Source organism: Hippocampus bargibanti, linkage group LG18, assembly GCF_051943395.1.
Source record: "Hippocampus bargibanti isolate YZ-2025 linkage group LG18, ASM5194339v1, whole genome shotgun sequence".
Classification (NCBI taxonomy): Eukaryota; Metazoa; Chordata; class Actinopteri; order Syngnathiformes; family Syngnathidae; genus Hippocampus; species Hippocampus bargibanti.
This window is the reverse complement of record NC_142751.1, coordinates 14014069-14029689: the sequence shown is the minus strand read 5'-3', so window position 1 is coordinate 14029689 and position 15621 is coordinate 14014069. Positions and strand designations below refer to the sequence as shown.

At 43.3% G+C, this 15621-nt stretch overlaps 2 protein-coding genes across 3 annotated transcripts; both read right to left on the bottom strand.

Moving 5' to 3' along the window:
- Nucleotides 1-359: 359 nt before the first annotated feature.
- LOC148884794 (transcription factor 7-like 1-A) lies at nucleotides 360-6682 on the bottom strand. Of its 2 annotated transcripts, XM_089020882.1 has the most exons (11): nucleotides 5954-6681; nucleotides 5801-5873; nucleotides 4364-4497; nucleotides 4205-4282; nucleotides 3109-3217; nucleotides 2952-3036; nucleotides 2695-2811; nucleotides 2033-2213; nucleotides 1205-1312; nucleotides 1003-1051; nucleotides 360-927 (listed from the first exon to the last, which is right to left on the bottom strand). In XM_089020882.1, exons 1-11 carry the CDS (start codon nucleotides 6137-6139, stop codon nucleotides 548-550), a joined length of 1500 nt encoding a protein of 499 aa, XP_088877008.1. In that variant the 5' UTR covers nucleotides 6140-6681; the 3' UTR covers nucleotides 360-547. The 2 variants fall into 2 exon arrangements, with proteins under 2 accessions (XP_088877008.1, XP_088877007.1); XM_089020881.1 differs by having other exon boundaries at nucleotides 2952-3217; nucleotides 5954-6682.
- A 1202-nt stretch (nucleotides 6683-7884) lies between these two features.
- LOC148884793 (drebrin-like protein B) lies at nucleotides 7885-15292 on the bottom strand. The gene is made up of 14 exons (XM_089020773.1): nucleotides 14804-15292; nucleotides 14680-14735; nucleotides 14131-14243; nucleotides 13328-13402; nucleotides 13109-13255; nucleotides 12958-13035; nucleotides 11757-11908; nucleotides 11263-11317; nucleotides 10617-10682; nucleotides 10430-10535; nucleotides 9400-9708; nucleotides 8331-8494; nucleotides 8180-8255; nucleotides 7885-8085 (listed from the first exon to the last, which is right to left on the bottom strand). Exons 1-14 carry the CDS (start codon nucleotides 14992-14994, stop codon nucleotides 7949-7951), a joined length of 1725 nt encoding a protein of 574 aa, XP_088876899.1. The 5' UTR covers nucleotides 14995-15292; the 3' UTR covers nucleotides 7885-7948.
- Between the last annotated feature and the right edge of the window lie 329 nt (nucleotides 15293-15621).

Here is a 15621-nt window from a genome sequence, read left to right as displayed (position 1 = left end):
CATTTTCTCACTCTCTCGTTGTCGTCTGCCTGTCTCTTTAATGTTTAAACCACCTCCCCTCACTGCTGCGTTCTTGACCAATCACGTGGCTTTAACCGAAGACTGGGGGCGGGGAATAGAGGACAAAAACAGTCGGCTGCCATTTCCTTGCTAGAAAGGGCTCGTTCGCGAACGATATATCAGTCATTGTGGCGCTCCGTGTGTATCCTGCAAAATAGTTCGTAAGCCAAGGTAAAATTTTCATAAATTTAACGTTCGTAAACCAAAAAGTTCGTAAGCCAAGGGGTTCGTAAACATGTATGACAAGCTCATCATCATCAGAATCACATGCATCGAGACTTGATGACACAGCATAAGGGTGAAATTGAGAATATTTATTTGTGTTTACAAAAGTTTGCAATTTGTAAATGAAAAGGGAGGCAAAAGAAATGACGACAAAGTCAAATATTGACCACAAACTTGTCCTTTTCTATCGACAAGAAATTTGTTTTGTTCTTTTAAACACCTTGATGGCTGATTGACGGGTCGCCGCTCAAAGCCGATTGGCTTATCTGTAGGAGGATGATGAGGAAGAATGGTCCGAGGTGGGTTTGACGGGCGCATACGTACCGCGGGGCGGCTTAGTGGTCAGGGCGAGCGGCTGGTCGTCGCCGGGCGACAGGCGGCCGCTGTGAGTTGAGGCGGAGCGCGCGTGAGAGTGTGTGTGTTCGGTGTACGTGGGCGCCGGGGCGGCGGGTGACGCCAGGGCGGCCGTGGGCGTGGCTGGCGAATCCACGGAGGAGGCGGGGCTGGCTTGGGATAGGTGCGTGTGCGTGAGATGGGAGACGGTGTGCGGGCGGGATAGTTGGTTGCGGGTGTGCGTGAGGAGGGCGTGAGGTGCCTCGTCGTGCGTACGCTTGGGCGGCGGTGGAGAATCGTCTGCGGCGGCTGAAAAACAAGGCGTGCGTAAAGTGAGTGGCAACGTAGCGTCGATGCTTGTTATGCGTTGCTATGACAACTTACTCTCTTGATGATTACCGCTCTTGAATTTCTTCCTTTTCTTCTTCTTTCCCTGTGATCATGCACAAAAAAAAAGACACAGAAGAAGACAAACGATTATTGACGTCAGGGTTAGAAGCGGTGCACGTGGAGTGTGTGTGTGTGTGTGTGTGTGTGTGTGTGTGTGTGTGTGTGTGTGTGTGTGTGTGTGTGTGTGCATACGGACATAGTTGTCTCTGGCCGACCATCCGGGGTAAAGTTGCGAGTGAAGCAGCCGCTCTTTCCGTGCGAGTTCGTAGTATTTGGCCTGCTCGTCCTTACTCAGAGAATGCCACTGTAAACATACACATTAATAATAATAATAATAATAATAATAATAATAATAATAATAATAATAATACATTTCGAAGCGCCTTTCAAAACTCTAAAGGTCACAGGATAAGTTTTCTTCTGTGGGTGAGCAGCGGCAGCCACACGCGCCAGCGTTCACTCATCCTGGAAGTAACTCAAATAGATAGAAAGCTAGTTAGCTAGCCAATAGATAGCTAATAGCTAGCTAGATAACTCACCAGCCAGCTAGATAGCTATATAGTTCATCGATAGCTAGCTAGATAGCCAGCCAGCTAGATAGCAAATAGATAGCAAATAGCTATCTAGCTAGCTAGGTAAATAAATATAAATAAATAAAAATATTCAGACTAAATGCAGTTTTTTTTATTTGTATTGTATTGTGAGTGAACTTATTGGCTGTCATAATAATAATAATAAATTTCATTTATAAGCGCCTTTCAAAACTCTCAAGGTCACTTTACAGTCACGTATCAGTCTTTCTGTGGGTGAGCAGCGGCAGCCACACGCGCCAGCGTTCACTCAACCCAGAATAACTCAAATAAATAGAAAGCTAGCGCGAATAACTCAAATATATAGAAAGCTAGCTAGTTAGCTAATAGATAGCAGCTCAATAGCTAGATAGATAGCTTATAGCTAATGGATGATTACAAACAAATACACATACTATACATCCACAGACACACACACACAGGCAGGCACTGACCCGCTGTCCCAGGATTTGGTTGATGGTGGCGCTCTCCTTGACTTGGCACTGCGCAACCACTTTGGGCCTTTCGTCTCTCATAAACAACATGAAGGCATTGAGTGGTTTCTTGATGTGACCTTTGGCCTTCTGATTACTGGTGCCACTAAGATCTTCCGCTGTCGCCGCCGCCACCGGCTTCCTGGAGACACAGTATAGGGATCAAAATGACTACCGAGCGCTGCCATGGGAGCGTGGCCGCCATATTGGATGTGGCAAAAACATAGTAAATGCAATTTCTGCATATTCTATTACATGCATTGCCATCGAATTGAACTTGTTCAATAAAAGACAACGGTAATGCATATGGGATGTTATAAAAAAAGGGGCCAGTTACATCTGAAAAGGGGGCCAAATTCTAAAATGGATGGGGATAAAACGTTTTCCTGATGTCAGTTAGGAAACAAAAAAAAATGGGTGTTGGTTGTCCTTTAACTAAATGTGTTGCTTTCGCTATTGTAACCAAAGTATGTCATACGTGGCGCGGATCATGTAGCAATATGCGCTAATGCTAGTAGACATGCGCCGATGCTAGCGCAGTGGAGTTACAAAGTCGTCCAAATGCGAAAATGGCGGAAGACAACGATAACCACGACTCAATTCGTGTTTGCCGTCTGTGGTACCTCAGCGGGCTGTGTTCTATTCGGGCCTCTCCGGGTTCCTGCTTGATGGCCACTTTTAAAAAGGAACTCGGGGACGGCGTAGGCGAAGGTGAGGCGCTCACCAGGCCAGGGGATGAGCTGCCCCAAATCAGAATATAGCCCAAAAATTACATAATGATGTCACGAAATTACACAAAAAAAAAACAAATCGGAAATCTGTTGAATAGAAATAAGAGTGTGAAACACACACGAATAAACCCACACAAATTTGTACTCACAGCCAATCAAAGGCATGCGCCATCTGAGCCACGTCGGCAGGTGAAACGGGATAGCGTGCAACGTGGGGCAGCCGTGACGAGCCTGCTGGAGAACACACGGACGGGCGTGGGTGTTTGTGAGCAGGTAGGGCGGTGGACTTGGCCGGCGTTGTCTCACCCGCTTCGGGCGAAAAGCTCGCCAACGCCCTCGAAGGCGGCGAGAAGGCCTCGGGCCGGTAGGACAGCAGCGGGTGAAGATGAGCCATGTGGGCGGGCGCGCCGCCAGACTGGAGGTGCACATACGCAAGTGTCCGTGTTGTGTTTATTATTTTGCTTTATGTTGACTATCATGTGAAGCGCTTTGAAACTCTCAAGGTCACTTTCGAGTCACAGGATATATATATTTTTTGCAGGTGAGCAGCGGCAGCCACATACGCCAGCGTTCACTCAACCTGGAAGTAACTCAAATAAATAGAAATCTAGCTAGCCATCCAATAGATAACTAATATAGATGACACTTCCCTATGTACAATGCTAATGCTAGCTTGATATATGCTAGCTACCAAAATGAGATCCCAACTATAGCTATATAGTTCATCGATAGCTAGCTAGATAGCCAGTCAGCTAGATAGCAAATAGCTATCTAGCTAGCTAAATAAATCAAGAAATATTCAGACTAAATGCAGATGTTTTTATTTTTATTTTTAATTTGTATTGTATTGTGAGTCACCTTATTGGCTGTCATAATAATAATAATAATAATAATAATAATAATAATAATAATAATACATTTCATTTCTAAGCGCCTTTCAAAACTCTCAAGGTCACTTTACAATCACAAGATAAGTTTTTCTGTGGGTGAGCAGCGGCAGCCAAACACGCCAGCGTTCACTCAACCCGGAATAACTCAAAAAGATAGAAAGCTAGCTAATATATAGCTAATAGCTAGCCAGCCAGATAGATAACTAATAGCTAGCTAGACAGCCAATATATAGCCAGCTAGACAGATAATACATAGGTAGCTAGTCAGATAGCAAATAGCTAGCTAGGTACCTAGCTAGCTAGATAGCCAGATAGCTAGGTTGAGCAGCGGCAGCCACACGCGCCAGCGTTCACTCAACCCGGAAGTAACTCAAATACATAAAAAGTTAGCTAATATATAGCTAATAGCTAGCCATCTAGATAGCTAGCCAAATATATAGCTAATAGCTAGCTAGACAGCCAATATATAGCTAGCTAGACATGTGACCTGCAGGCATTGCCGTGTTTCTTACTAGGTGAGTGGGCGTGGCTGAGTCTCTCCTAGCTGCTCTTCCGGGGACGTCCAGAAATGGCCACTGCCACGGCAGATACTACGCAAGTACATACAATTATTTTTCCGATCAAAAATATCAATTAGACGATGTATTTATCGGATGCGCCAACCGACTTACCGCATGTGCGCCCGCCGCCGCCAGCCCTCCGCCAGTTAGATACGAGCCGCACAGGTCGGGAATCATGAAGAAGGGGTAGCCCACGTATGCAGGGTGCTGGAAGAGACCCCTCGCCCCGGTTTGCCTCCTCAGCGCTGCCATGTGACAACACGTGACGGAAACACATGTCAACACCAGGGTTATAACAATTTCGAGGTTGTCATTAAACTTCATTTTTTTTTTTTTTGTGATGGGGAATAAGAAGTTATCATATTTAAAAGTTTCATGCTGTTATATGCTTAGTCAACATGTGTGACTGGAATACACGATTGCAGCACAGACAACCTGGGGTCAATCTGAGGTCAACAGACAGAGCTTGTTAAACTGTCATCTTCAACTAGGTCCTAGATTCTAGGAGATCTGGCCTTGGAAAGAATTTAGGACTTGGGAAACTCCTTTATCACCGAAGCCATTTACGACTTGAAACTCCTTCACAGGAAGAGCTCATTAGCCAGGTTACACATTTATCAGTTCATGGAAAAGACAATGTTTTCTTGCTTACAGCTGTTCGTGCTTAGAACTCAAGAGGTGTGCTACTCTAATCAAAAATACTATGTTTTACTAACGTATCACTTTAATTTGCATATACTCTTAATAAACAGCTTGGCAGAGGGCTGCAGAATTCAGGCGTTTGTCATGGATGGCTGCGTCTCCTGCCGGCAGTAAAGACAATCTTTCTGGGTTTGAGGCTTTGTCCCCAATGTCCGATCGAACATCTCTGACATTTAGGAATTAACAAGGCTTCTTATGCTGCATTGAATGTTTATGTAGTCCTAAAACTCAATATTACTGATTACTTCTATTGTCCTGCCTGATTGCCCCATTTGCTCTGGTATCACCTCATCAGCATAACTAAGCCTATGTTGACTAAGTAGTCTGTTATACGAACGCTCAAAATTAAACCTCACCCCACCACGGCGATTTAGTGAAGGGTTTTGCTGTTTTATGAAAATAGCTTCTTTTACTCCCCTTTCAAACTATCTTTTTTCTTCCACTGAGATTTTCACCTCGTTGTCGTCAAATGTATGCTTGCTAGCTTTTAGCTGCATATGTACCGCACATTGAGGCCCACTAGTATTATCCTTGCGATGTCGATTAAGTCTTTTTTTTTTTAGAATTTGCTTCGTCTCCCCAATGTATTGCTCTTTACAATTGTCATTTTTACAATGTATTGAATAAACACCTTCAAAGAAGGACAGATGACGACTGAAGAAACCTTCTCATCGATGGACCATTCCTGTACGACTGGGTGCTTATATAGACGTAAATCTACAGGGAGTTGAAGATGCATGGTTGATGAATCCATGCAACTATAATTCGTGCAATATTTACACAAAGGGGGTGTTTTAGGGACCTTTTTCCAGGTTCAACAACAACAACAACAACAAATACTGATACCTTCCCCAAGCTGCTGAGTGCTTCGACCCTGGACGGCAGAATCTGGCCGACGTCTGGTTCGTCTGTCTGCCGTCTGCCCAGAAACACGACACAGAGAAAATATAGAAAAACAGTGCAGGAAAAAAAAAGTTGGCAGGCCAATGGCTCGCTCACCTCTGAATCCGACTGGCTGTTATTTGTCTCGGACTCGTTGACGAGTGACGACTTGACATCGTCCAGGTCTCGCTCGGCGGCAGCGGCGGCCGCCGTGGTCGTTTTATCGTCGTTTTCACCCTCATCCTTGAACGGGATCAGCTCGTCGTTGGCGCCCAAGTCGTCGTCGTCGCTCAGTTGTGGCATGCTAACTAGTGAATTAGCTTCGGACGAAACACACTTTTTGCTAGAACGCGTCGCCGCCGCCCGCCCGCTTCGAGAAGTCGACTAGCCGCTTCGTTGAGCGACGGCGACCACACGCGGTGCTCCACTTTTTTTTGGCAAAACGGGCACAATAAAGCGCGTTGGAAACACTTGCTAGAGGCAGCTAACAATCGCTTAGCTGTTAGCCGTTAGCTTCCTGCCCGTCTATCTGCCTGCGGCGTTCATGACGGCCTGACGTCCCTCGATGTGCCACAAGTTGTACGCGTAAACTCAGCAAATATGAAACGTACAAGGCGTAAAAAAATAACTTGCAGTCTTGAGGTGACTGAGTGAAAAGTTTCCACCCCTCGACATTCGCTTCAAGTTGTTCCCAATGAAGAAAATTGCAACTTTCCTACATTGTTGACGCCGTGTGAACCTCTCTTGGTGTCCCCGGGATTCGGCGCGCGCCCGTATGTGGGCCGTGCTCCAACCGAGCGTGCACGCACTCGTGACACAGGCTCGTCCCATGGAAATGGGGGAGTCGCAGGAGGTGGGGGGGGGGGGGGGGTCGTACCAGACAAAGCACCTTTCGAGTAGTGATGTGTCGTTCGCGAACGAGCCGGATCTCTGAAGTGAACGAAGAGACTCGGTTCCTAACAAGGAGCCGGAAATGGGAGCCGACTTTTTTTGTCCTCTATTCCCCGCCCCCGGTCTTCGGTTAAAGCCGCACGTGATTGGTCGATATTCGTAGTAGAGGAAGGAGGGGAGAATTATAGACACACACAGCAGTGATACATGTTATTACATTATGTTATTATTATTCAATTATATTTTTTTACTAGTTGGTATGATTTTTTTTTGATAGCATTATTAATATAAAAAGCAAATTAGTGGATTCTCTCTATGCACATATAAATCAAGCCATATAAATAAAAATATTTAATATAGTGTATTTTTTACACGAGTAATTCTTTTTTCACAAAATTTTACAGGATTTTTCGGGAGTTAATTAATTTAAGCAACAAAAAACAAACTGAGGAGCCATTTGGGAGCCAAAAGAGCCGGATCTTTTTAGTGAGCCGAGCTAAAAGAACCGGCTCTCTGAAAAGAGCCAGAATTCCCATCACTACTTTCGAGTCCCTGTGCTCACTCATCCCGTATAAAAAATGCAAAGCAAATTTCAGATTCAATAATAAAGTGTCAATTTATCCATCAATCTATCAGGGCCTTCAGTAGAGCTCCGTGTGAATCAATCAACAGTGAAAAAAGTGTGGTGTGATTTACTACAAGTCCACTAGAGGGTACCATTAACCAAGAAATAACTGTCCAACCTTTTTTTTTCTTGAAAAGTCAATCCAAAATGGCGTTAATAGTAACTTCTCCTTCTTCAGCCATTGTGGGTTGACAAAACCGCCTTTAAATCAACACAATATATTTGCTTCTGCAGCTCGCAATCACGTGCTAGCTCTGGCCAGTATGCATTTCTCACTCGCACTCACTATAAGCGCAATTTTCGCAAACTATCATTGGCTAGTGACTAGCTAATGATAGTTTGTGAAAACTCTGTCGTTGACCAGCGCCTGCAAGAAGGCTATATATCATCACTCTGAAAACATTAGCATGACAACATTTTGCTAATATGTTGCTTGACATATTGTATGCATGTTTTGGGTATTTTACATGCTATAAAACGTTTTTCTGATGGTGTCGGTTGTCCTTGAAGCAACATACCACAGACCCAACCATGACATCCCACCATTATTTTATTTGTAGTCACGTGGACGCGTCTCCCGTGAGCCCAAAATGGAGTTACAGGAGTTCAACGTAATTAGCAGGAAACATTCCGTAATGGCCGTCGGGGCCGACACCTCGCCACCAGCCTTCATCCACCATCTCGATGCCCGTGATGATGTCATCAGGGTCAAAGGTGATCTCCGTTTCGTCGGCTGCAGAGGGAAAACGGCGTAAAAATGTCTGTCTTTGTAAGTATGTGTGAGAGAGCGTATATATATATATACATATATGCTAACACACACGCACCAGCCTGGTAGTCATATATGGCTTTAGCGCAGATGTTTTCTTCTGCGTCAGGGTTAACATTGTAAATGTCTTGACCCTGAAACATGATTAAATATCACGATTGTTAGCGTGAAAATAATAGCGACACCATGAAACTTGACACCTGACTCACCGTGTTAGCATCCTGTCCGGCATCCGGCACGGTGTATTCATTTTCTCCCAGATCTGTCGAAAACATGGCGTCCGCTAGCGATTGCATCCGTTTGTCGCTAGGCGCTAACCTTGGTATCGCCTCGTACAGGTCATCGTCAAATTCATCCGACCAGTCGTCGTCCTCTGTTGTGCATAACGCAGAGATAATAATAATAATCCATTTCATTTCTAAGCGACTTTCAAAACTCTCAAGGTCACTTTACAGTAACAGGATCAGTTTTTTTGTGGGTGAGCAGCGGCAGCCACATGCGCCAGCGTTCACTCAACCCGGAATAACTCGAATGAATACAAAGCTAGCTAGCTAATAGATAGCCAATATATAGCCAGATAACTAGCTAGCTAACAGATAATAGATAACCAGCTAGCTGGATAGATAGCTAACAGATAGCCAGACAGCCAATAGATAGCCAGCTAGCTAGCCAACAGCCAGCCAGCTGGATAGATAGCTAATAGATAGCCAGATAGATAGCTAACAGACAGCCAGATAACCAGCCAGCTAACAGATATATAATAGATAACAAGCTAGCTGGATAGATAGCTAATAATAATAATAATAAAAATAATCATAATTGTAAGCGCCTTTCAAAGCTCTCAAGGACACTTTACAGTCACAGATTGTAGATAATAGATAATAGATACCAGCCGGCTAGCTAATAGATAGCCAACAGCCAGCTAACCAGCTAGATGGATAGATAGCTAATAGATAGCTAGCTAGCCAATAGCCAGCCAGTCAGCAGGCTATATAGCTGATAGATAGTCAGCCAGGTAGCTAGATAGCCAACATATACATACATGTATATGTGTATATATATATATATATAAAAGAGTTACCAGCAAAACTTTAGTTTGCTGACGAAGCTTTTCGGATGAGGAACGAAACATCCAAGACCTTCAAAGAAGTACAGATGACGGCTAAAGAAACCTTTTCATCGATGGACCACTCCTGAGAGCCTACATAGATGTATCTCCTCCCTAACCTTTTATGTCCATCTCAAAACATGGAAATATTTACTCATTCACGGACCGACCTGCAGCTTGGGGGGTCACGGCCACTCCGGCAGGGATCATCGGCGAGGAGATAGCGGCCACCGCCGGCCGTGAAAGGAAGTCGTCAATCGAGGTTGTGTCGGGATCAGGTGTGGAGGATGGAGTCCAGGAAACCGGAACGGACGTTTGACCGTTGGAGGTGAGGTCTGGGGGCTGGTAGGGCTTCTGGGTAGGCGAAGTCTCAGGTGTGAAGATAGACGCCGACGCCAAGGATGGAACCGTTTGATGGACAGGTCGAGGTTGAGGGATGTCGAACGCTTGCTGGGACAAAAAGGGACTTTGCAGTTTCCCTAAAGGAACAACATAGCAAAAAATAAGATGTCAACATGGATTTTGTAATAATAATAATAATAATAATAATAATAATAATACATTTCATTTCTAAGCGCCTTTCAAAACTTTCAAGGACACTTTACAGTCACAGGATATTTTTTTCTGCGGGTGAGCAGCGGCAGCCACACGTGCCAGCGTTCATTCAACCCAGAAGTAACTCAAATAGATAGAAAGCTAGCTAGCTAGCTAGCTAATAGATACAACAATAATAATAATAATAATAATAATAATAATAACACATTTCATTTATAAGCGCCTTTCAAAACTCTCAAGGACACTTTACAGTCACAGGATATTTTTTTCTGCGGGTGAGCAGCGGCAGCCACACGTGCCAGCGTTCACTCAACCCGGAAGTAACTCAAATAGATAGAAAGCTAGCTATCTAGCTAAGAGATACAGTAATAATAATAATAATAATAATACATTTCATTTCTAAGCACCTTTCAAAACTTTCAAGGACACTTTACAGTCACAAGATTTTTTTTCTGCGAGTGAGCAGCGGCAGCCACACGCGCCAGCGTTCATTCAACCCGGAAGTAACTCAAATAGATAGAAAGCTAGCTAGCTAATAGATACAGTAATAATAATAATAATAATACATTTCATGTATAAGCGCCTTTCAATACTCTGAAGGACACTTTATTTTGAAATGATTAAAAAAGTTCAGGGTGTTCTTACCCACTGTGTGGGCGGAGCCTCCGTAACTGTGATCCATCGCTGTCTCCTTCTGCTTGAAGATATCGCGAGGGTTGAAGGAACGCTGCGAGATCAACGCTTTGGCCTCCTGTCACACAAGCGCCTTCGTTAGCCTAGCGTTAGCATTCATCGCCAACAGTCACGCGGCTAGTCAAAGGTTAGCTCTCACGTTGGCGCCCTGCGCTGATGTATTCTGCCACATCCCAGCGGATGGAGTATCGTTCTCCTGTAGGTTCTAGAACGTGAATGATAACAGGTCAATAAAAATAGTTGCCAACATGACTCATTCAGTGTCCACTCCAGTGCCAGGGTTTTTGTCATTGTCGCTTGAATTCCAGGACCCACAGAGCATTGAGTTTTAGGCCTATATAAACATGCAATGATTATGTAGTCTTTATGTTATTTAAGATTAATAACATCAAAAAAAAGCTGTCTATCTATCTAGCCTGCTATCTATTAGCTATATAGCTAGCTACCTAGCTATTTAAGTCAGGAAACATATTAGCTATCTCGCTAGCTAGCTATTAGCCATCTATCTAGCTAGCTTGCTATCTATTAGTTATATAGCTAGCTACCTAGCTATTTGAGTCAGGAAACATTTTAGCTATCTAACTAGCTAGCTATCTATTAGCCATCTATCTATCTAGCTTGCTATCTATTAGTTATATAGCTAGCTACCTAGCTATTTGAGTCAGGAAACATTTTAGCTATCTATCTATTAGCCATCTATCTAGCTTGCTATATATTAGCTATATAGCTAGGTAGGCTATTTGTGCCAGGAAACATTAGCTATCTATTTTAGAGGGAGCGCTCACCCGTTGCTGTTGTTCTTTCTCCCGCTCTTCTTCTTCTCTTTGCTTCTGGAGTATTCTGACAAATAGGACACACACGCGTTTCATTATTTCAAATATTTCAAGTAAGGATAAGAAGATGCAAAATAAATAAAAATATCAGAAAGTCACGTGACTTGCTAATAGATAGCTAGCCAGCTATATAGCTAATTTTTTCTGACTCAAATAGCTAGGTAGCTAGCTATATAGCAATCATATAGCAAGCTAGTTAGATAGATGGCTTATAGATAGCTAAATGGCTAGCTAATATGTTTCCTGATTCAAATAGCTAGGTAGCTAGCTATATAGCAATTATATAGCAAGCTAGTTAGATGGCTTATAGATAGCTAGCTAGCTAGCTAATATGTTTCCTGACTCAAATAGCTAGGTAGCTAGCTATATAGCTAACAGATAGCAAGCTAGATAAATGGCTAATAGATCGCTAGCTAGCTAGATAGCTAATATGTTTCCTGTGTCACCTGTTCTGGTCGATGGCGATGTTTCTTTGGTGTATTTTTTTCTCTCTTTCCATGGCGTGTTTCTCCTCCAGATCGCGGCGTTCCTGCTCCACCGCTTGCCTCTGTACCTGCGCCTTCTTCACCTCCTCTTTACGTCGCATCTCTTCCTCTTTCTGAACACACACGTATACACACAAGTGTGATAACATTAACCAGAGTATGTTGTCGGCAGATTTGTCGCAATCATTTTTTACAGCAGCAATGTGATGAAAGTAAGAAGAAAGGAAAGGAAGAAGTAGAAAAAGAAAATACAGGAGCTGCTGTAAAGGCAGCCACGCTCGTGGCGCCATTTTGAAGTCAAAACAACAACCAAAAAACTAAATAACAAACAACGCAACACAACAAAAAAACGAATCAATCTTAAGCACTTTCTGCACCCTCTTTGTTGTATGAAGCAGTTCGAGATGAATGAAGAGAAGATCATAACGTCCTTTTCACCAGTGGATCAGAGACGTCATGGTGGAAAGTGCATGTCTGCTACAAGCTAAATGTGGAAAGCAAACACGAAACTGTAGTATCCATTGGTGAAAACAGATTGTCTCACATTTCCTGCCCCACGTAAATCCGCTTCAATTCCAAGCCGCGACAGTTCCAAAGAAATGGTAATAACAATGTTATAGCATGTAACAACAAGTAATAAGTAATCAGTGATAATAATAATAATAATAATCATCATACATTTCATTTCTAAGCGCCTTTCAAAACTCTCACGGTCACTTTACAGTCATAGGATAAGTTTTTCTGTGGGTGAGCAGCGGCAGCCACACGCGCCAACGTTCACTCAACCCGGAAGTAACTCAAATAGATAGAAAGCTAATAGATAGCTAATAGCTAGCTAGCTAGATACTACTACAACTACTACTACGACTACTAGTACTACTACATTCAGTGTATTAGCTAACTAGCTAGCTAGCTATTAGCTATGTAGCTATCTAAGTGGCCAATCGTTAGCCAACAGATACCCAGCTAGATAGCCAGCCAGCTAGATAGTGAATAGATAGCGAGCTAGATAGCTAGCCAGCCAGATAGCTAATAAATAGCATATAGCTAGCAAATGATACTACTATTACTACAACTACTACTACTATTCCTAATAATAATAATAATAATACATTTGATTTCTAAGCGCCTTTCAAAACCTTCAAGGTCATGTGGTGATTACCTGCGCTTGGCTCCAAAAGGAATCCTTGTTGATTTGTTGAATTTCCTCCACGGCGTTTGTTTTGCAATAAACAGAACCCTGTAAAAAAAAGACATAAATTGATCACCGAAGTGTATATTTTTATGTTATTTTGATGTATTCTTTGTCTCACCACCGCTCCTCTGGGGACGTCCCCTGGCTGAGGGTTTGCAGGCTTATGGAAGTTGTAGTTAGCTCCTGATGATTTGGACACTTTGGAGAGAATGACGTCAGGGTCTACGTCGTCTTCGTCGCGAGCGTTGATGGTCACGTGGGCCCCCTTGCGTAACAAGGCAAAAAGTTCAAAAGAGGCCCGGCGTCAAAATGGCGACGGCGCAAAAGCGGCTCTGACCTTTAGGAAATTGGCCACTGCACCCAAGTGATTGGCGCAAAGTCCTTTGCGTGACTCTTTCACGCCTTCGCCAGTCTGCCATTTGTAGCGGCAACAAAACAAAATGGACGTTTTGAGACATTTTCCTGAATATCATCGCAAAATACGATTAGCTAGCTAGCTACCTATTAGCTGTAAGCTATCTGGCTATCTATTCGCTATTTATTTGCTATCCATTAGCTAGCTAGCTATTAGCTGTTGGCTATCTATTAGCTATTTATTTGTTATCCATTAGCTATCTAGCTAGCTATTAGCTGTTGGATATCTGGCTATGCATTCGCTATTTATTTGGTATCCATTAGCTAGCTAGCTATTAGCTGTCTAGTTTGCTAACTGTGAACTGTTGGCTATCTAGTCGCTATTTATTTGCTATCCATTAGCTAGCTAGCTAGCTATTAGCTCTCTAGATGACTGGCTGTAAGCTGTCTAGCTGTTGGCTATCTGGCAATCTATTCGCTATTTATTTGCTATCCGTTAGCTAGCTAGCTATTAGCTGTTGGCTATCTATTAGCTAGCTAGCTATTAGCTGTTGGCTATCTATTAGCTATTCATTTGCTATCCATTAGCCAGCTAGCTTTCTATCTAAGTTACTTTGGTGTTGAGTGAACGCTGGCGTGTGGCTGCCGCTGCTCATCCACAGAAAAACTTTATCCTGTGACTGTAAAGTGAACTTGAGAGTTTTGAAAGGCACTTAGTATTAAAATGGATTATTATTATTATTAATAGTAGTAGTAAGTAATAGTAGTAATAGTAGTAGTACGCACCCAATTGATGAGCACATATTTGGGCAGGCCAGAATTGGGGTCTTGCACTCGACAGAAGGCGTACATTATTTTGCCGCTGTTCAGCTCTTCAACCATCTCCTCCAGTCCGTCGCCTACACAGGCAAAGGTCAAAGGTCATGCTAGCTTTCCCCCCCAAGGATCTATCAGAGATGTTCGGTCGGATACTGCGAACAAAGGCTCAAACACAGGAAGATTGTTTTTTTTTTTTTTACTGCCGGCAGGGGACGCCCACGTTACAACACCAACATCCATAAACCAACAGAACATAGACATTTTAACGAGTTGTCTTTACATGGACTGATAGCTTTATAACCTGGCTAATGACCTCTTCCTGTGAAGGAGTTTACCAAGTCGTGAATTAGTCCAAGGCCAGATCTCCTACATGAAGATGAGTTTAACAGGCTGTGTCCGTTCACCTCAGATTGACCAGATTTTCTGTGCTTCCATTGTGGGCCTTCTAAGCGTGCAACTTTTAAATATAACTTGGATTCTGTCTATTCTCTATCAGGATCACATGATTGCCCTTACCTCCTTTTCCCGCCAGTCGCATGGTGTTGCTGTTGCCCTCGTAGGTGAACAAAACCCTAAAATGCACACGTCATACATGTTAGACACACATAGTCGTACGTACACGGTAAGCAGCGTCACCAACCAGTTGATGCCGGATCGTCCATCCACGACGTCCTTATAAGCCGCCATTAACTCGATGCCGTTTTTGCTCATGTTGACCGCCATGTCGCCCAAATTTAGACCAAAAAAAAAATGACGATCTTCACTCCTTCCAGTTCGTAATCCAAAAGTCAGCTGAGCGGACTGGTTTGGGGAGAACCTGCTGAGCCGCATTCTCACCGAAAGGAGTGAGGCCAAAGCATCATATCCCGGTTTGGGTGGCCATCTTTCCACGTTTTACTTCCTGCTACTGCTTGTCCACTTTTTTTTTTTACTTCAAGATGGCGCCGCGAAAATGGCTGGCTTTACAGTACCTCCTTTATTTTGTTTTTGCTGCTGTGAAATGTAAATTTCCCCAGTGTGAGACAAATAAAGGCGAAACAAATCGGACAAACACACCTGTTACTGGCGGGTATATTGTCATCGGTTGCCATGACGACAAAAATAGAATTTATTTGGTCTTGTTCTGTAAAAGTGTTTCACGTTTCTATGCCAACATATGTGCGATTGTCTTAAAAACGTCTTCAATGCTTTATTTATTTATTTTTTTGTAATTATCACTTCCGCGTCATGTGTTTCGATGCTAGACAGACGGAACTAGAGTAACTGCGAGAGAGAACGAGTCTAAAGCACAGGTGTCAAAGTCAAGGCACGCGGGCCAAATCCGGCCCGCCACATTATTTTTTTCGGCCCGCGAAAGCAAATCAAACTTGTTAAATTCCATGATAATTGCTAAAATCTGAGCCAAAATGTCATATTTTTGGATGTCAACCACAATAAAAGTCATTATTCTTGACTTCA